We start from the raw sequence: 21,110 nt of genomic DNA on the forward strand, positions 1-21,110 counted from the left end.
AACTCCATGGAGCCGTACCCACATGAGCACATGCACTGCTGTAGAGGGGTGTTTTTATAATGCCCCCACAAAACTGCAGAGGATAGTGCATCCAACCTAGCCAAGGTGAAGGCATAGTGAAATTTAAGAATTAGAATGGAGGAGAGAGAGGCTGGTAGCACATGCCCATTTGAAAAATATCCACAGGGTTGGATTCTAGGCTTAGGCTGATTGGAAACCAATATGCCAAATACACTGCTTAAGATGATTCCTGGCATTTTCAAACCCTAATGGGCAGGGGAAATACCATGGTCACCAACTGTCACACTAATTCATCTCTCCGGATGAGCTGGGCCTTTTTTGTTGCTATTGTTTTGCAAAAACTCGCTGGTATTGGGGAAGATTAAGAAGAGCTGCATTCTTTAACATTAAAACTTATACAGCGTTTCTTGTTGCAGGCTGCTATGTGCTACATCCATATAGCTGCCCTTATTGCCGAATATCTGAAGAGAAAGGGTAAGATAAAGCACATTTAAAAGGTTTGATTGAGTTAGAAAACAGTAAAGGGTGAACAGAAATGATAAATAACATATTTTATGACATTTATGAACTTTTGTGCTTATTCTTTAAACTGCTTTGACTCTCCTCAGATATTTCTCACGTATAACTAAAAACATTTCACATTGTAGAAACCTTACATGTTGCATAAAAATCAAGTTTCATGTATTTGTACATTATTTTTCTTTTCTTTGAGATAAGAGGGTCATTATCGTTCCATATCTTGGCTTATATAAATAAATATGCATGTATTAACACATACAGGTAACCAAATGCTAATAACATCTCACACTATCATAGGTTACTGGAAAATGGAAAAGATTTGTACCTCTCGCCTGCTCCTGGAAGATGCTGAACTCTCTGATAATAATGTCTTACTAACAACTCACCCTGGAGGAAGTGAGTGTTCTAACCATGACCATTTATGGGCTGAACAACATTTGTACAGATATAAGGAAAGGAGACTTTTCAGTAGCCCAGTCCTAAACCTATTGATGCCAAGAAGCTTAGAAAATGGAATTTTCAGTTCATCCTGGTATCACTTCCCATAGCCATAAACTTATACAGCAATGCCCATTGACACTAGGCACTGTAAGCAGTGCCCTTGAGATTCCACAAACCTTGCTTTCTGAACTAAGCAACACTGCTGTTACGTACTAGATCTCCCAACACCTTCCCCTGCTATTATTATCCCTTGAAAAATAAACTTGGGAAAGGCTGGTGGACTGAAGGTTTGTAGCTTAAATCAGATTGGAACCAAGCTTCAATGAATTATGGCTTCATATGAATCAAGATTAATATCAATACATACTTCTAATATGTATAACCACAGACTTAACTCAATGTATTCCATATTTATATGTCCTTCATTCTATTGACAGATATTTATTTCGAAGAACTCTGGAAGCACGACATATTTCAGAATCATAAACATTTTAACACATCATCCTTACCATTTCTTTTGGGTCTCATTGGGAGTTTCTCAAATTATGCTTTTAGATAAGAAGATTCTTTGCCAGAATTATCAAATTATAACTACCCATGGTGTTTAAAAGAGGCTTAATGATAAGGATAGTGTTTGTAATAAGCTATCATAAATGCAGTTATGTTCATTTGTGATGGAATGGAATTACAGTATGAAGGCCACACTCAGGGAGGCAAACATCCTCTTTCGTCTCCAGAAGGGCGAGGAAGAGATAAGAGGATGAGGCTGGCACCTCCCTGAGGAATTCACTCTGTTTTCACAGCTACTGTGGGAACAGAGTTTCAGTCTGGGAAGTCTTGATAGAGGTTGTAGCTAATAAACATTGCTGAACTGAATCTGCGTGGTCTCCTGGAGTTCCTTGGGCTAGGCCTGACAATTGGTTTTATTCATCTTTTGGCTATGAACAATTCATTGTGTGTGTGTGTGTGTGTGTATGTATGTATGTGTCTGTATATATACATAATGTCTTCTTATTGTTGACTATGATTTCTTTAAATAATTTCTACTGAAGCATTGATGGGACTTTTTCTCTTGTTTGAAAAGGCTTATTTTCTTTGGGATGGCCAGCTTTTCTCAACATTACACCAAATATTAAAGAAGAAGGAGCTATGAAAGAAGACTCTGGAATGCAAGATACACCATACAATGAGGTTAGCAATGTTATTCTTCATAACTGATCTTAGGTATGTTTTCTTAGAAGTAAGTTCACAGTTTTCAGTAAGTCCTATACCCAGCGGAGCTTAAGAATTACAGTCTTAATTACATTTATTTCTTTTTAAGGAATTTAAGTTGCAGAAAAATGTATTGCTATTTTGCATCACAGACCTAGTGTTCCTTCTTAACTTGTGGAATTGCAGGACATCCTTGTGAAACAGCTGGAACTGTGTGTTGACTTTCTCTGGAAATGTGAAAGATACGAACTCATTGCTGAAGTTAACAAGCCAGTTATTGCAGTATTTGAGAAACAAAGAGATTTCAAGGTAAGACCAGCTAAAAATTAGGGGAAAATCACACTGGGAAAAATAATATAGAATGTCACTGCTTTATGGACTTTTGCAACTATGTTCACTTTTCTATATTAGCTGGTTTTTATAAATACATAGCCTATGGATAGAAGGCATGAAAACTGTTTCTGTGGTTACTGGACTATGTGCTATATATTCTTAAACAGAACTCTTGCTATTTAGTTAAATTAGTATAATTGTTTCAGATTGCAGTTAAGGTGTGAAAATATTTTCACCCTGATTAGTTACTGGTTAATCTGGTGGCCTCTTGTAGTGCTGCACAGAGTGAAGATTTATATGTCAGAAAGTTAATTCTACAACTAAACTACTTGCCCACCAAGAGAAAAAGTGCTGGTTGTGTTATTTATGTGCAGCCTTTTAAATATGAGAGTGCATTACAAAAAGGTGGATTTCAATATATGTAGTTGCATGAGAAAGGAATATCAGATACTCTAATATTAAAATAAAACACAGTGTACAGTTAGTATTTTATGTTTAAATGCAGATTTTCTCTTTAGAACACACAGGACTAGTAGGAAAATGTGATCTCACTTCCATACAGTATACTATAGATGAAAAATGCAAATTTGATTTGCCATTTGTAATTGACACAGGATTCATGCATCTTGCTTATAATGATAAATGCGTTTGAACACAAGCCTCTCAGATGCTTCCAGATGGAGGACACTTAACACTACCAATAAAAACATTTTACATTTACTCCATTCTGCCCTCTTTAATGGGTATTTTGCAGTAAGAGAAAAGATAAAAGAATAATTGAGAAAAAATGGGAAGATAGTACAAATGGAAGATGATACTCTTAAGGCGATGGCATACGCATGTTGCATTTGCATTAATCAGTTGACTCAAAAGCTAATACCATTGTTGAGAACAAGTTCCTTGATATGAGTTGGTTTGAGGATCAGGGTTTTTACTTTAAAATATTCTCTCATTTTACTACTTCAGAGGCTGTCTGAATTGTACTATGACATCCATAGATCTTATCTGAAAGTGGCAGAAGTTGTGAATTCTGAAAAGCGCTTATTTGGACGATACTACCGTGTGGCATTTTATGGCCAGGTAAGTGACTCACTGTTGGTGAACTTTCAGCTAAAATATACATTTTCCCAAATAATTCTCTTTTTAAGAAAATGCAGTAAAAACACATTCTAGAAGTGAATATCATAGGGATTGAACTAGTTGACTTGGTATGCTCTCCGTAATGAACACCTAGGAAATATGTAGTAAAATACATGGAGCAAAATTTGGATTTAGAGTCATATAAAAAATAGATATTTGCAAAATATAAGCAGTGGTAATGGGCTATAAGGATACAGTGGGGCAAAAAAGTATTTAGTCAGCCACCAATTATGCAAGTTCTCCCACTTAAAAAGATGAGAGAGGCCTGTAATTTTCATCATAGGTATACCTCAACTATGAGAGACAAAATGGGGAAAAAAATCCAGAAAATCACATTGTCTGATTTTTAAAGAATTTATTTGCAAATCATGGTGGAAAATAAGTATTTGGTCAATATCATTTTTTCCACCATGATTTGCAAATAAATTCTTTAAAAATCAGACAATGTGATTTTCTGGATTTTTTCCCCCATTTTGTCTCTCCTAGTCAAGGTATACCTATGATGAAAATTACAGGCCTCTCTCATCTTTTTAAGTGGGAGAACTTGCACAATTGGTGGCTGACTAAATACTTTTTTGCCCAATGTAGCTTCAGAGGTTTCCTCATATTTAGGTGAAGCTTCTGCTTGCTGATTTGGGAATGTCCCATTGAAGTTAATGGACCTCTGTCTAAATAAGCATGCACTAGATCAAGATCTAAGATTATACTATAACAAAGAAGCACCCCCAATTTTCAGTAACAGCATCTATTTGTGATTACTATTTTCTGATCTACTGCAAGAGGTTTGGTAGTAAGACACAGAGGTGGTTACGCCAACTAAAATCCCATAACACTGTTTACTTATTTGTTTAAAAGATTTATATAGCCACCCTTTTTATGTAGGTGGATGCCCAGAGTTATATATGTATTATATATAACTCTGGGCAGCTTACAGACAAGTTCATATTCCCTTAAGAAAACAGAGACTACAAGGAGCTACTTCATTTTGACAGCTTTTCAGAGTTTGTTTCTGTTGGTTATTAAACAGATGATAGGGAAACGGAGATAAGGCAGTGCAAATATAAAATGTATGGTGGTATCTGAAATTACCCCTGATAAAGCTGCAAAATAATTAAAGGTTTTTTTCTCCTCAGTGATTTGAAATCCACATTCTTTATTAGATATTAGTTTGCATAGATATTCTAGTTTTGCTTTCTAGCTGGCTTCTGATTGCGCATTGTAGAGTGGTTGTACGCCACTCCAGACTTCTGCCTACATCAGACATCAGGCATGCTCTCTGAGGAAGAACTTTCCAGGGAAATATTTCTTCTTTTTTTTTTTTAATGTATAAAATCAGATCTGAATAATGTTGTCTGATAATTAGGTTTTAATGCAGAAATTTGCTCTTTTCCTCTTTTGAACTTATTCAAGGCTGTGGTAAGTTGTCTATTCTTTTGCATGCTGTTTTGTTTAATTCTTCTTACTCATCATCCTACCTGTATGATCTTGGTTAACCTTAATTTATAGCACTCCTTAATATCCACTGTGAGAGATGAAATAACATTGCTTTCACTCATTTATATACTGTGCTGCATCTAGCAAAATTAATGCTTTTGTTCTGCTTCCTTGAATTATAAAGATGTCTCTGTTCCTGTGGTGTCCATGTACTTGAGGCTTAAATCTGTTCCCATTTCTAATGGAAGCAGGTTCCGCTGTGTGCTTCTTATCTGAAATGCCCACTGCAAACAGCCTTGCTGCATATGTCCTTGCAGATCTAGCAAGGTTTCTCAAACTGCGAGGTGTCCCTCCCCTGGGGAGGTGCAGACAGAGTCCAGGGGAGGTGTGAAGAACATTTTAGTTACTTTGTTACAATAAATCCACCTTTCCTGAAGTTTCATTGTATTGTTTTCATTGCTCATGTGTGTTCATTTTCTTGTTTGGATTTTTAGGGGAGGTGTGTACATTAAGATTACACTAAAGGGAAATGTGATGGCAAAAAGTTTAGGAACCCCTGTACTACATTACATTTGTTCTCAGTCACAGTAAAAGTATTTTAACATTTTATGCATGCCGGATACTTCTGTCCTTGGTTTACTACTTTGACGCATAGTGGGAGATCAAGAAATGCATACCTTTGTCATAATGTAGCTTTCATCAACATGAAGCCCTTCAGATGGTTGTGCCATGTAGGTTGAGAAGGCATTTTTTTAAATTTTTTTGCAGTTTGTAATGAGGGGGGCTAGACCTGTTTTGTTTTTTTTAATGCGATTTATCATTGTTGATGGTTTCTACTTTTGTTCATTGCTCAGAGTTCCTTTGGATAGATTGGTGGCCTTATAAATACAGTAGATACTATAGATAGACAAACAGACCGATAGATTTTCTGCACTCACAGCAATACTTTGTAGCAACTCAGATCAGGGTGCTAAGCATCATACAGATGCACAAGCTGAACCATTGAAGCATTCCAGGCAGAGGTGTCCTGCTGGCTCACCTCAGTCTGATCCAGCTGGTTTCCAAGCAACAGCCCTACAGGTAGCATCATTCTTCAGGAAGCCTCACTCACTCTTGCATTCCATGGTAGGTGCTACTTCAGAGACAGCACTGGGCTTCCCCAGCAAGGACAGCAAGGACTAGAGGCTTGATCAGGGAAGGTGGGCCAGGAGTCTGGGCCTGCCTGAGGGAGGGAAGGAGGAAGGTGTCCAAGGAAGAGGACCAGCTTTGACTGCCACAGTGTGAGTCTCTCTGCTGGGCAATGTATGGGAGAAACAGCAAGAAGGAAGGAAGGAAGGAAGGAAGGAAGGAAGGAAGGAAGGAAGGAAGGAAGGAAGGAAGGAAGGAAGGAAGGAAGGAAGGAAGGAAGGAAGGAAGGAAGGAAGGAAGGAAGGACTCTGCCAGGCAAGGAGAGAGAAAGGAACCAAATGAGAAAAAAGATCAAAGGAAAGAAAGATCTTTTTGCTTAGCCAAGAGAGAAAAGAAAAAGAAAAAAACAGGATTTGAACAGTTTATAGTGGGGCGTGTTTCCTATATAATATCATCCTTGATATGACCTTGAAAAAATATATATAAAACCAAATATTGGTTCCAGTTAATAATTTAAAAAAAAAAAAAAGCACTGCCAGCTAAATGGCCAGTGACATGGCTGTTTCACAACTAACTCTGTTTTTTAGTAAAGATTTTACATACTCATTTTATGTTTAATATTATACCAGGATACTATTCATTTTCTTCACTTTTTACTTAATGTGTGCAACTCAGACTAACAAAATAGTTTTTGTGCAGCATCTTCCTGTGCCAATTTGAGTCTGAGACCTCTGTCCTAAAGTAACTGAATCCAAGTATAAGGAATTTCACATTGTGCTGAAAAACAATCAAGGGAGCTAAACCTTTTTAACAATCTGCAGGCATTTCACTAGCTTTAAGAATATGATTGATAATAACTCACTAAATTTAATCAGGAGCAAATGTCTTTCATAACATTTCATAGTGAAATCTTTTAAATAAAGATGCAGAACTGGTATTATGTGACCTATTTAATATTTAGACACATAGGAGCAGCATTTTCGTTTATATGAAACTAACCCTTTCCAAGGAAAAGTAGTTCAATGAAAAGTGCATAGAAGAATGCAATTTCATGGTTGATGAATATACTGCTGAAATACAAAATTGTAAATGAGGATTACAGGGACTCTCAAAGAAACTGTTAAATTCCATGAATAAAGGACAGACCCAGGACTTCATTAAATTAAGCAAAATTAATACAATTATGTAAGCCTAAGAATGCTATGAACACTGTACAGTTTCATGAAGCTCCTGGTTTCTTAAAGGCTACCTCAAAATGTCTGGTTGTCAGTAGAGATAGAAAACGTGAATTGCTCGATGATAAGAATTATGAAAACAAATACAATTTCTATAAGCATCAAGATTCTTCCTGGTAAACTGAAGGATTCTCTAAAACATAGGAAGAATTCAGTAGTTATGTAGCATCCCTTTGCTGGGATATTCATTAATAGATGAACATCTAGGGCAATTTTAAACTGGCTTTGACATAAAACAATATAGAGTTAATGATCTGATTTTTTAAAGTCAAATAGGGACCATGTTGGCAAAAATGGAAGCATTTTATTCTCCCCCTCCATTTCCATGAAACTCTCATATTTATTCCATCTCCTAATATTGCATATATTGACATGGATCTAGAGAAATTTTTTGCAAATTTCTAAGGAGGCTCCAACTGCAGAAGGTAAGGGGAATCAATCTTCACTAGTTTTCCCACACCACTTCACCATGTTATTTCAGGACTTTCCTCAGTTTTCTGTTTTCATTTTGAGAGGAGTATAGAGTAAAGGAAGAATGAGTGAAAATGATCTTCCAACTACCAGAATATCCTAAGAATCTACCTGTAGTTAGTTATTTAATTATTTGAATAAAATCTTTCTTGAAGAGCAGTTAAAAAATAACAAAAACAACAAAGATAATAAAGATAATAAACACTGATAATTAATTGATAAACATCAGCTAATAATTAGTTGGTAAATATTTATCAAGTGTATCACTTGATAATTAAGTTATTATTTAATAACCAGAATAAAAACTCTCATAGTAAGAAAGATCAGAAGTCGCCCATGACCAATGGCCATACTGCTTTGCAATCCTACAGACATTTAAAGTAGGTTGTAATGGAAGACAGTTTTTCCAGATCGGGGCTCCAAAATCCAGATAAACACTGTATGGAAGCAGAGAGAGAGAGAAAAAAAATCTATAGCTAATAATCATCTGAATTTTTGCAGCCCAGTTAGGATAGTGCTAAGGAAGATCATTAAGTATGGACCTAGTAAGCATCCTTTGGCAAGAGATTTCAGAAAATAAATTCCTATAAGATGTTCCTTGTAGTTTCCTTCCATGTGTCACTTGGTAACAGAATACAGAGAGGGACTTTAGATGCAACTTATTTCTGAATAGAATGTATAATATTGTATTGTAAATCTAGGAACTAATCAACATCTTCAAATAAGCTAAAAACAACCAGAATGACCAATGTAGAACAAATAAAACCAGTATTGTTTGTGCTCAGATTGACTTGTACAGATGACAGGGGACACATTTTGCAATGTTATCTAGGTGGAGTTTGAGCAAGTGACACCTAATGAAGTGAACAGGGTTCTATGTCACGCCAGCTTGGCCTTCACTGGAACCCTGCCCTTCCTGGGTTGGTGAGATCTTCCAGAGAGGGAACAGGGGGTTGTGTCAGGGCAATGGTCAATGCATCCTTGGGTGAAGGGATAGTGCCATCTGCCTTGAAGGAGGCAGTGGAATGCTCCCACCTAAAGAAACTATAATTCATCCCACCAATATTGGATGATATTGAGACCTCCAATCTCCTCTTTCGAAGGAAGGCTGCTGAAAAGACAACTGCATAGAGCCATGGAGGAAATGGATTGTGTGGACGCTTCAGGATAGCTTTTGGCCTGTATACAGGACCAAGATTATAATGGTCATACGTGTGGATAATTTGTGGCAAGATCAGGAGAGGGGGAATGTGATTCTTCTAGTGTTGCTAGATCTCTTAATTGCCTTCTATATCATTGACTGGCATGTGGTCCTGGATCACCTCTTAGGATTGTGGGTAGGAAGCACTATTTGGCAATGATTTTCCTTTCAGAAATTTTAGTTGATGGGAAGTGGGAAAAGGTCAAGCCTCAAGGCCCTCAGTTGTGGAGTACCACGAGACTTAATATTCTCCCTATTCCTGTTGAACATCTACATGAGGTCTCTAGGTGAAATCATCCAGTGGCACAGGGTCAGGTTTTGTCAGTAGGCTGATAATACCCAGCTTCACATGTTGACTTTGGAGCCTCTCCTGGTAACTAGAGGCTATTAGGAAGGAACATGCTCAAGCTCAATCCCAAAAAGATGGAGTGGCTGTGGGTTAGAAACCCATCCAGTTACAAGGATATTCTGTCTTCAGTTTTGGACAGGATTCCATTCCCCAATTCCAAACCAGTTTGTAGTCCGTGACTGCTCACAGCTCCTGCTCAAATAGCAGATGGCAATTATGGCAAGGAGGGTCTTTGCACAACTCTGTCTTCTGCCCAAGCAGTGACCTTACCTGGAATGGAAGGTCCTACTCATAGTATCCCTTGGCCACCTCTGGTATGCACTATTGCAAGGAGCTGTACATGTGGCTGCTTTTGAAAAGCTATCGCTGGTCTAGAAAGCAGCAGCTCAACCAGTTATGATACATCTTGATTTGCCTATGTAACATCTTTGCTGCAAGAGCTGCACTGATTACTAGTCTGCTTCTGGATGTGATACAATCTCCTGGTTGTCATCTGTAAAGCCCTTCATGGCTTAGGATCTGGATATATTTTATAGCACCTTCTCTCAGCAGGTTCTGCCCACCCAGTAAGATCAGGTAGAAAGAGTTCCTTCCAGGGACTTCAGAGGCCTTGCAGCTCCTCTTCTATGATCCTTGTGGCCTCAAGCCTTTTAGGAATACTACTGAACTCTGGCTTTTCCAACAGGACTTGGGGATAGATATGTTCTGAATGTTTTGTTCCCTCTTGTAGTTTGGGCTTTATTCAAGTGAAGTGTTTGCACTGCTGCTTGTCAGGGGAATAAAAGTTAAGGTTATTACTATGTATCTAAAAACAGTTTGATAAGATTTACAATGAGCCAGTTTGGTTTAGTGGTTAAGGCATCAAGCTAGAAACTGGGAGGCTATGAGTTCTAGTCCTGCCTTAGGCACAAACCCAGCTGGGTGACTTTGGGCCAGTCGTTCTCTCTCAGCCCTAGGAAGGAGGCAGTGGCAAACCACTTCTGAAATCTTGCCAAGAAAATTGCAGGAACGTGTCCAGGCAGTTGCCAGGAGTCAAGACTGACTCAAAGACACCAAAAAAAAAAAGGGGGGGGGTTTACAAAGATACAAATGGAAAGTGACTAATACATAGGACTTCTGTTGTTTATCACTTGTGAATAAATGAGTCTTTCTAGTTGAGCTAAAGAAATTGACAGCCAGAATTGTTTTCTAAATTAAGGACAACCAGTTCTGATGATAATTTATCATGACTAAGTGAGACATTCAGCTCAGCTGCTCATTTCCTACCCTATCCCATGTCCTTGTCTCCTCCTATCATTAATTATAGCTGCCTTGGTGGTTGGGTCAGACTTTTGCAGCATACTCTGGGCCCTTTGAATGCAGAAACTGGATAAAGTGTTCTGTGAGAGAAGCTCAAAGATGCTACTGTGGCAGGCACTCACTCTTCCCATGGAACAGCAGAAAAACACCACCACACACCATCAGTCTCTTCCCATGCAGCCTGGAATGTCTCCAAGAGAGGTGGTATGGGAGCAGAGAGCTCAGTGGGCTGGCACTGGGCTCCTTTTCAGTTAATGACCCTTCCTGCAGAAGCCCCACCACTGAATATGCATCACAATTCCCCATGGAAAGAAGCCCCAAGGCCAGCATCCCAGAGTTCTAGACCAAGTCATGCAAAATGAAGAAAAACACCACTTTCTGGATTTTAATAATTATAATAGTAACAACAGCAGCAGTGACAACTGATTTTCCTGAACCAGACTAAAACAGGTTAAATAATACCCCATGTAGATAGCTAAATATGAAAATTATTTATGCTAATCTAATTGTCAGTTCCCAAATCTAAGAAGCTACATGTAGGGAGTAAGAATTCTACAGTTTCCTCTTTCTCAGAAATATTTCCCCTTGCTAAGTCAAGTTTTGAGATTCTCCAGGGGTTCTTTGATAGCATTATTATATAAGCCCAGAATGACATCCATGTTGATATGAATATGAAAGCATGTATATGAATCATAGCCAATCTCTACATATGCAACAAAGCTCCATAAACCATTGGATTGCATCAATGGTTCCTATTTTCTAGCTGCCATTAATTACAATGAGTGATGTATCCATAGATTGGAACCAACCATGCAGCTTGTTATTTTAAAAAGGCACTATATCAAAAGCCGTATTTTAGAAGGAATTCATACTCCCTAAGGGTATAGCTGACTAACAGACCAATTTTGGGTATTTTGTTCAGAATTGTAGTTGCCCTCTCCAGTAAAAAACATAGCTTTCTGCCTAATAAATATAAATTCAATTTAGTTCTCCTGAATCAACTAAGAATGAATACTTGGCTTCAAAAGCTAATATATTATTTTAATTGCAGTGTTGTTCCCCTTCCCCATACACAAACAATTGCAGTTTTGACTGCAGTTGTGTTTTGTAGAAAGAAAGAAGCAAGAAGCCAATATTTAGTTCCAATAATGTTCCATTACCTTTACTGAACTGTCCCACATGGTGGCATACTTGCTGCAAAATAGGGGTGTACATAATATACCAACTCCAAGGATGTTTTCAGTCATATTTCACACAGGCTTTTTTTCCCTATTAGTAAAATGACATTCATCCTGTGCTAATATAGAAGTTCGGTTTGTAGTGCATTCCATTTCCTCATCATGCATAAGCTGCAGTATTCAAAGAAATTAATTTCTTTTTATATATCAAAGCAGTCAGATACTTTACATTTTTCATCCACAGTATATTCTTGAAATGTTTTATCATACTCAGTTTATTGTAATTGTTATGATTTGTGTTTTAATCAGGGCTTTTTTGAAGAGGAAGAGGGTAAGGAATATATTTACAAAGAGCCCAAATTAACAGGCCTATCTGAGATCTCTCAGCGACTGATGAAACTTTATGCAGACAAGTTTGGAGCAGACAATGTGAAGATCATCCAAGATTCCAATAAGGTAGGGATGCAAATGTCCTCAAGTCCGGCATTCCTGCTATTAGAAAGTTTTGTGTGCAGACCCAATTAAAATAAACCTTTTTTTTCCCAATGAGCCATGCTCACTGCATGTGTTCAGTCAAGCTCAAAGCATGAATAACTTGGAGCTGATGTGGTAAAAAATTGGAGAGGAATATGGATCTGGCCAAGAATAATCTCTGTTTTTGCCTAATAATTATGTTTATTTATGTCTCTGTTCAGAAGAGTTATAATAATGCTCTTGATGGTAATATAAACATTCCTTCCATGCTGTAGTATGTAAAATTATGTATAATAATTACACTGCTATTAATTGACTAAAAACTGGAGGGTCCTGGTATGCATGCCTTTTGGGGGGGGGCTGTCAAATTTCTCAGATTCATTATGGAACTGCCAGTAACAAAGGCTTTCTTAGAAACCTGTTCTGTTCAGCTAGGAAAAGAATTTTCCCCCTTTTATGCTAAAAAAAATCTGAATACAATATACATGACCATCCTGTCAAAAGCAAAGAAATCTATCAATATATTCTTTTTGAAAATGTCTAAAAGAACAGCCTTCCTGAGATATGCTGTTTCTAGTTTTTTTTCCCCCTTTTGTCCTTTTGCTGACTTTAACTGATGCATTCTTTGTTTATATAGGTTAATCCCAAAGACCTAGATCCTAAATATGCATATATCCAAGTGACATATGTCACACCCTTCTTTGAAGAGAAAGAAGCTGAAGAACGTAAGACTGACTTTGAAATGCATCACAATATCAACCACTTTGTGTTTGAAACACCATTCACCCTGTCAGGAAAGAAGCACGGGGGCGTGGAAGAGCAATGCAAGAGACGGACCATTCTGACAAGTATGGATACTACACTTTTCTTCAGAGCAGGGCTGGGCAATTTCTCAAGGATGGTGGGCCACTTGGCCTCTGAATCTTCTGAAAGTCCACAGGAGACCATTGGATGACCAAAAAAAAAAAAAAGACCCAAATTGTCATTATTTCAAAGTGCTAAGGGCCACAAAGAGAATGAGAGAGAGAGAGTTTGGTGTAGTGGTTAAGGCACCACACTAGAAACTGGAAGACCATGAGTTCTAGCCGTGCCTTAAGCACAAAGCCAGTTCAGTGACCTTGGGCCAGTCCCTCTCTCTCAGCCTTAGCTAGGGGGCAATAACAAATTTATTTCAAAAATCTTGCCAAGAAAATTGCAGGGACTAGTTGAGGCAGTTGGTAGGAGTTAACACTGACTTGAAGGGACCAAAAAAAAGGTGGGGGGGGCACAAATGTTTAATACATTGCTAAATAACCTAAGGTTTGTCATTGAATTGCCAGTGGATATGCTCCAAAATATATTAATTTAGAACAGATATATTTAGAACTGTTTTTATTTAGCATTTTTCTTGATCCAATAATATTAATTTATAATATTGACAAGCTATTAATATTAATATTGAAGCAAGACTTTTCTTATTACTTATTTATATCTGATTCATCCAATATATGCCCTGTTTTCTACCTCAGATACACTTGAGGTAACATGTAGAATAGAATACACAAATTAAAAAAGACAAGCAAAATCTTATTAAAAACAAAAGGGCAATATATTAGAAATGCCAAATGAAAAAGAAATCTATTTTAAATTATAGCCTAAAACCGGGCAACTGAGGATCTAAATGCATGTTTCTTGGAGAGGGCTGTCATATTTGGGGCACGTAATTGAAAAGGCCCTATGATGGCACCTGTCACTCATGATCTGCCTTTTTTGTTCAAAAATTGAACAAAACTCTAGTGCAGATTCATAGAATCGGAAGATATTCATATGATGGGGACATTTATTTAAAATACCAGAATATGGGGGAAAATACAGCAGTGCCAATAGTGGCTTTTTGCTAGTTAGTCACATTCTGTGTTTGCTTCCTAATGCAGTGGAGGATGAATGAATAATAAAGTTTCAGATTTTATTACAAGAATATCATTCTTATACCTATTTTAGAATTTGATAAATATAAGCAAGTAGTCCTTTTATAGAATCTTTTAGAAATTATATGTATGTACAAAAAATGAGAGAATACAACTTTTTATTGACTTACTGTATGTATTATGGCTTCGTTTCAATTATGAATATATGATATTACATTAAATAAACCTTCCTTAGATATATTTATCTTGTTTTTGATTGCAGCCAGCCATTTATTTCCATATGTGAAGAAAAGAATACAAGTTATAAACCAGACGAGCACAGAATTGAACCCCATAGAAGTAGCCATTGATGAGATGTCTAAAAAAATTTCAGAACTCAAACAGCTTTGTACAATGGAAGAGGTAGATATGATTCGACTCCAGCTGAAACTACAAGGAAGTGTCAGCGTCAAGGTAAATAGAATTCAGCCCTTTTCCCAAGTTTAAAAGGTTTGACATTTAGGATTATATAATGGGAAAGAGAATCTTTCTCTTGTTCTGTTGTTACAACTGAACTGCTGAAAGTTCAAAGCACTACAGCATTATAAAAACAATTAATTAATCTGAATATTAAAAAAAAAAAACACAATACCCATTAAACCTGAGATTTAGTTCCCAGTTCCTAATACCCTCTTGCTAGGCTTCAGAAGAAAAATGTGTAGGGTGGTGCTGATAAGAGCATCATTCTCCCTCTCCCCAAAAGATTGCTGCACATGCCTTAGGATTCACCTACTTCCACTGCATCTCTTTCCATGGAGAATAATTCTTTAATGCCTGCTGCAGGTTGTACATCATCATACGAGGGTCAGTATTAAAAAAAAGGGGCTTCCTTTTTGATATCACTTCTTCTGATGAGTCTGAAAGCAATGGAGCAGAAGGAAAGGTAGTTAAGCTGCATCTTGGTGAAAAAATGAAGAGAAATATTGATAAAATTGTGTGAGAGACAGAAGAACAGCCAACAGCTTTGTTACTAATTATAGAGTTTTTATGAGTTATCTGACTCAACTTCAATTTAATTTCAGTTTGATGGGTGCAGTTTAATATACTGCATTGTTATCATATCACTCCACTCCACTTTTCATATTTAACTTTATCCATTGTGCTTTTAATTTGATAGCAATTTCATTTGATGCAATGAACCTAAGTTGGCTGTTCTTTAGCTACTTCCAACAGTTTGAAGGCCATATTGTTTTTTTGTTGTTGTTTTGTTTTGTTTTGTTTTGTTGTTGTTTTGTTTTGTTTTGTTTTAACAGCATGTTGAGGCCTGCACTCCAGTTTAGGAGATTTGTTTGAGTTGCTTTAAGGGATGAAATGGGTGCCTTAATATTGTCCCCAAACCTTTTGACCACCAACTCTTGCAAAGATTCTGGTAACCGCTAAAGGTGTGCTAGCAAACCACCCTTTTTGCACCTCTGCTCTGAGAGTGTGTCCTTTCCATAATGTGTCAGCAACAGGTGAACAAGATCAGGACCTCTGGCACTGCCAGAAGAACGTACAGCGTTTGGCAGCACTGACTCTCAGTATAACATAGCATGCTTTGACTCACAGGTAAATGCAGGACCAATGGCTTATGCTCGAGCATTTCTTGAAGAAACCAATGCTAAGAAATACCCAGATAACCAGGTTAAACTCCTGAAAGAAATCTTCAGGTAAGTTTTACGATAGATAGATAGATAGATAGATAGATAGATAGATAGATAGATAGATAGATAGATAGATAGATAGATAGAGATAATACAAGCAAATTCAAGGTTAAACTGGCATTATTTGGTCCAGCAAAACATCAGGTGGCAACTACAGAATTCTTGAAAAAGTTTAGACTATCTATCTTTCTGTCTCCACTATGACTTCACCATTTTAATCCATAATGAGACCAAAGTGCTGCTTTGCATTTTAAACAATAACACATTTTGACATTAAAAATATGAGCTCTTTTGTGCTATGCAGACAGTTTGCAGAAACATGTGGACAAGCTCTTGAAGTTAATGAACGCCTTATTAAGGAGGATCAGCTGGAATATCAAGAAGAAATGAAATCTCATTACAAGAATATGCTCAATGAGCTCTCAGAAATTATGAACGAACAGGTCAGCCATTCTATTTCAATATTTTGTTTTCAACTCTAAAGACATTAGGGCTTCACATGAGTATGCCTAAAGCCTAATTGGGAAGCCACCTAGGGAAATTAGAAAATCCACCAAGGTTCCTAATTTCTAAAGTTTTTTTCTTTGTCAAAGGGATATTCTCATTTTGAACACTCCTATCTCTTCCACCTTCCTTCATCTGCTAAACCATCTTTATTACCCTCCAACTCTCACTAGTATCATTTAAGAGCAACAGAGAAAAAAAAAACTTCTATCATGTTGACTAATTCTAATTATCTACAGGGGTTAATTTTCCTTCCTTCCTTCCTTCCTTCCTTCCTTCCTTCCTTCCTTCCTTCCTTCCTTCCTTCCTTCCTTCCTTCCTTCCTTCCTTCCTTCCTTCCTTCCTCCCTCCCTCCCTTCCTTCCCCATCCAGCATTAAAGCAAATTCTGACAACCCTAACATTTTGCCTGTTTGGGATTTTTAAGCTCATATTATGGAGAAAAGCATACAGTGACTCTTTTTAGGCCAACTATTAGCAATTATTTCATGAAGTGCTTAACAATACTATGCTGACATATAGGGATTTGATGTGTTATTGAATGCAGCTTTGATCTTTGTCTATATATGAAAAGTAGAAGCAGAATACATTGGAATCTATGTATGCAGGATAAGATCGAAATTGGATGCTGGTCTGTTATTATATCTAGAAGGAAGAATAAGTCATAGTGTACAAAAAAACTGAAAACAGTACTCACAGCTGAACTTCCAATTTCTTCAATTAAAGGCTGTATATGATACCCCACACTCACACAGAGAGAGGTAACAAGTTCAAGTCAATCTCAAGAGCAAAGTGAAGGGAGCTTCCTTGATTCTTTACAGTATGCCAAAAGCAAGTGGATTGTAGAATGGGCCTTAACCTGGGAAAACAACTGAGATCTCACCATCAAGAAATCCCATTATATATCCAAGATAAAAATTCTTCTTGGGTAGAAGATCCCATACCAGGAAGAGGACTCAGCCTGAAGGAATACTACCTTCAGGCTTATATCCTAGTTCCTACATGAGTTAGTCATTTAGGGTCTTACTGTTTTCCTTATCAATCCTATGAATAATTTCACAGTTCCTTTCTTTTGGAAGGGGGGACATGATTACACTAAATCATGTGTCACACCTCTCCATTCTATATAAACCATGAAAACAATGTTACTGTTTCATTTATCTCCACTAGTCAACACTCTCAAGAAGAATCCCAGCAGGCCAACGTCACCCCCAGAGCCTTGCAACTTTCTTGTTGTGCTTTTACCACATCAACATAGAATGTGTCAACTTGTCCTTAATGGTATTTTATTGTACAGGCATTGAAGTCCCATGCGTTTTTCATTGCTATCGTGTTTCTGTGTCCACTGACTGTGGCATTTTCATCAACATCTTTCTCTCTCTTTTTCTGGCAGCTCTGTCATGGTCAGTGCTTATACAACTTCTCTGCTTCACTGTCTAACATTTCCCTCAATACTATAGCCAAAAGTGGTATGTTTGGTTTTCTTTCTGCTCTCTGTTCCTTTACTGTCACATATTCTCACTGAGTGGTCTCTTAACATGTAATAAGGATACATGTCCTCTGGTGATGCTAACCAGAAAAATGGGCATTAGTCATTCTTTTAGGAAGCATGAAATATAATAGAGGGTCAGAAAGAAATGTAATGATATGCCAGGCATTCTTGTCTAGGACTTCATGGGCTAATAGCCACGGTCCATTTCCAATGTTCATTTTTAATAGACACATTTAAGTTTCATAAGACTCCTATTTAGGCATGATGTTTATTCTTCAACACTTGCAGTGGGTTGCATGCCTGGAGTAGACTTTTCCCCTGGGCCTTGTCAGCAGATGTGCATGATATATCTCCAGTACTGATGAAGGGGATATTGTTTAAACATACATTCATGTTTTATGTTTAGACATCAGAAAGAGCTGCTTGATTAATGTATGGTGTAGGTGTGTAATCACTTATTATGGCCTCAGTTGGCTTCCATTTGCAACTAAATGGTAAATGCAGCAAGTAGATACAGGGAAATACACTGTTTATTTATCATGTTCATAGCCATGCAGGGCTACATTCATTTATATGTTTACTTCATAAAACTGCCAAAGTGTAATCTCACAGAAATGTTATGAAGTCAGACACTAAAGAGGGAAGTCTTTATCTTTTAAAATTGGGGGAACGTATCAAAACACAAAACAAAACGAGCTTCCTTTCATATGGCAGCTGTTAAAAACCTTAACCGGATAGATAAAAACAGCTGACCAGGATGGTTCCTAAAAGTATTGTTTCGAATGAGCTTAATAATTTTCCACGTTTATATATTTAATCAGGGTTATTTATTTCTTTATGCATGTATCTGTTTTAAAGATCACTTACAAGGAGGATTCTGCAAAGCATCAAGGAGTGGAACAACCCTATTCCCATGCAATCAGTAGAACAATCACTGCCCCACCTGGATCACTCCTGTCATCAAATGTGGATATCTCATAACTGTCTATGATTATGAACTGGAGAACTTTGGCATTATTTTGCATAACAATATAGGCAGATAATGGAGGATACCATGAACGCATTACATTATTATTTTTTATTTATTGATCGTTTTATGTGTCAATTAAAAAAAAATAGTCAATTCAATTTTTTTTATGTTATTCCCTTTCCTGATATTTGCACATTTCCTATGATTTTCTATATTACGGGCCAATCTTTAGTAAACAGAATGAAATGAAATATCCATGGAACATTTAGTTTCACAGCAAACCTTACGTTTGCTGAAAATAATAATATAATGTACTACAGGTCCTAGTATACATATATTTTAAAAGTCAAAAGTGAGTGTTTTATAACATTTAAGTATATTAAAGTTGTAAATAAAAGATGTGTAAAATACGTCATTTTTACAAAAATTTTAGTTAATACTTGACATGACTAAAATGTGGATAACATTTCAGATGCGGCTATATTAAAATATTTGTTTATGTGTAGAAAATTGTGTGAGGTTTTTTTTTTTTTAGTTACTGGTATTTATTGCAGTATTCCACTATTTACTGGGGAAAGACCCTGTTGGCTCAAGCATCTGGGCTTGCAGTGGGTGCTTAATTGTAATCACTACTTTTGCTGCTACCATTGCTCCAAGATGTTTTCAAACTTCTGGTGATATACTTGAAATCATGTTTTTTCTAAGGAGCTGTGCATCTTCTACCAGCTGAAATGAAAATGGGGAAGTGAAAGAATGGACCAGACAGCATAATTCAGAAGACATGCAAATCAAAACTAGGCAGATGATTTCATATCTCTCTGCTGGTAAAAGCTCCTTGTTCTTCTCATTCATACTTGTTCTTCACATCTCAGTGCTACTGTATCACCAGCATTTTAAGTTACTGCATATGTACAGTTTTAACTCTAGCGGTTGTGATTTAGAGTAATTTATTCAAACATCTCAGTTCTAAAGTAGAAGACTGAAACACAGAGTCCTAGATCATTCTTCTCCTACAGCACGGGATCTAACTCTTGTTTCCATTCTGTTGTGGTCCTTTTTTTTTCCCTTGCCTGTTTTACCTTTTTCAGAATGTCTCCAAATAGAAAGAACAAGGTACTGTGGCCTCATATATTTAAATATAGCATATAATACAATATACACTTTCATCTCTTACTACAATTTATAGGATATATATGTTAAATCCTTTGTGATAACTGATAACACAGATATAGAGCAGCAACACAGCTCCAGTTTCCTTTCCCATTTGTACTGTGACAGCATGAACTTGCTTAATGTCATTATACAGTAAAGCATTGTTTCATCTTTTACTTCAGCAACATACATGGTTGAGTAAAGTACTTGCTTGACAGCAAAATCAGCCTGTATCTTATATCATCTTGAGCTGTATGACCAGATGAAAGATGGATGCATCTAATCTTCATGCTGGTGATAATAGTCCTGCCATTTATTCACAAATAAATTGTGGAGGTGGGAGAGAGAGGTTGCTATTAAAAAGATGTGCCTTGCCGAATAACTTTCACATTTTATTTTTTAAGACCAAATGGAATTGTAAATTATAGTTTCTCCATTACTGAGGAAAATGTAACCAAAAACATCTAAGTCTGGTTTAATTTGGAAACACTATTGGTTTTTCAGCATACTTTTCTTACCAACTTTTGCATTGCTAGTTGAGTCCTAGACAGCATTACTTACACACTAGGAATAAAATCATTTTCATCATTATTATCTTTTTCATTGAAGCCACAGAGTGTTTTGCAAGTAAGTTAATCAACAGCTTGCTCCTTTACAAGAAAAGATTGTAATGTAACTGATTAACCTTATGTGGATTATAATGATTTTTGGAATTTATTTTCTACTGGCATCAATGGGAGAGTTTTTTCTCTGATGATGGTAGCATGTCATTTCACAAGATGGGCAGTGACAAATTTGATAGATAGATAGATAGATAGATAGATAGATAGATAGATAGATAGATAGATAGATAGATAGATAGATAGATAGATAGATAAAGAAGATATGGGATCTTGACTGGAACCAAATTTTCCCAACTCCCTAATCTCATAACACATGGCCAGACTCAACCATAGTTTCAACTGGGAAA

At 36.8% G+C, this 21,110-nt stretch overlaps 1 protein-coding gene across 8 annotated transcripts in view; it reads left to right on the forward strand.

The window, feature by feature from the left end:
- DOCK10 (dedicator of cytokinesis 10) overlaps positions 1 to 19,490 on the forward strand; it is a 189,566-nt gene extending 170,076 nt beyond the window's left edge. For 4 of the 8 annotated variants that reach the window (XM_088131644.1, XM_088131648.1, XM_088131645.1 and 1 more), the window contains exons 46-57: positions 438 to 495; positions 838 to 936; positions 2,066 to 2,172; positions 2,380 to 2,502; positions 3,493 to 3,606; positions 12,271 to 12,417; positions 13,073 to 13,283; positions 14,605 to 14,795; positions 15,930 to 16,030; positions 16,329 to 16,467; positions 17,920 to 17,995; positions 18,877 to 19,490. In XM_088131644.1, the coding sequence (XP_087987770.1) occupies positions 438 to 495; positions 838 to 936; positions 2,066 to 2,172; positions 2,380 to 2,502; positions 3,493 to 3,606; positions 12,271 to 12,417; positions 13,073 to 13,283; positions 14,605 to 14,795; positions 15,930 to 16,030; positions 16,329 to 16,467; positions 17,920 to 17,995; positions 18,877 to 18,944 (1,434 nt within the window). In that variant the 3' untranslated portion in view covers positions 18,945 to 19,490. Of the gene's footprint in view, positions 1 to 437; positions 496 to 837; positions 937 to 2,065; positions 2,173 to 2,379; positions 2,503 to 3,492; positions 3,607 to 5,076; positions 6,423 to 12,270; positions 12,418 to 13,072; positions 13,284 to 14,604; positions 14,796 to 15,929; positions 16,031 to 16,328; positions 16,468 to 17,919; positions 17,996 to 18,876 lie in introns of those variants that run through there. The other 4 variants (XM_088131646.1, XM_088131649.1, XM_088131650.1 and 1 more) reach the window with 3 other exon arrangements.
- The last annotated feature ends 1,620 nt before the right edge of the window (positions 19,491 to 21,110 follow it).

The sequence above is a fragment of the Python bivittatus genome, unplaced genomic scaffold (assembly GCF_059951505.1).
Source record: "Python bivittatus isolate LINGU-HERP-01145 unplaced genomic scaffold, Pbiv_v1 ctg000980_np1212, whole genome shotgun sequence".
In the NCBI taxonomy this organism is placed as follows: domain Eukaryota; kingdom Metazoa; phylum Chordata; class Lepidosauria; order Squamata; family Pythonidae; genus Python; species Python bivittatus.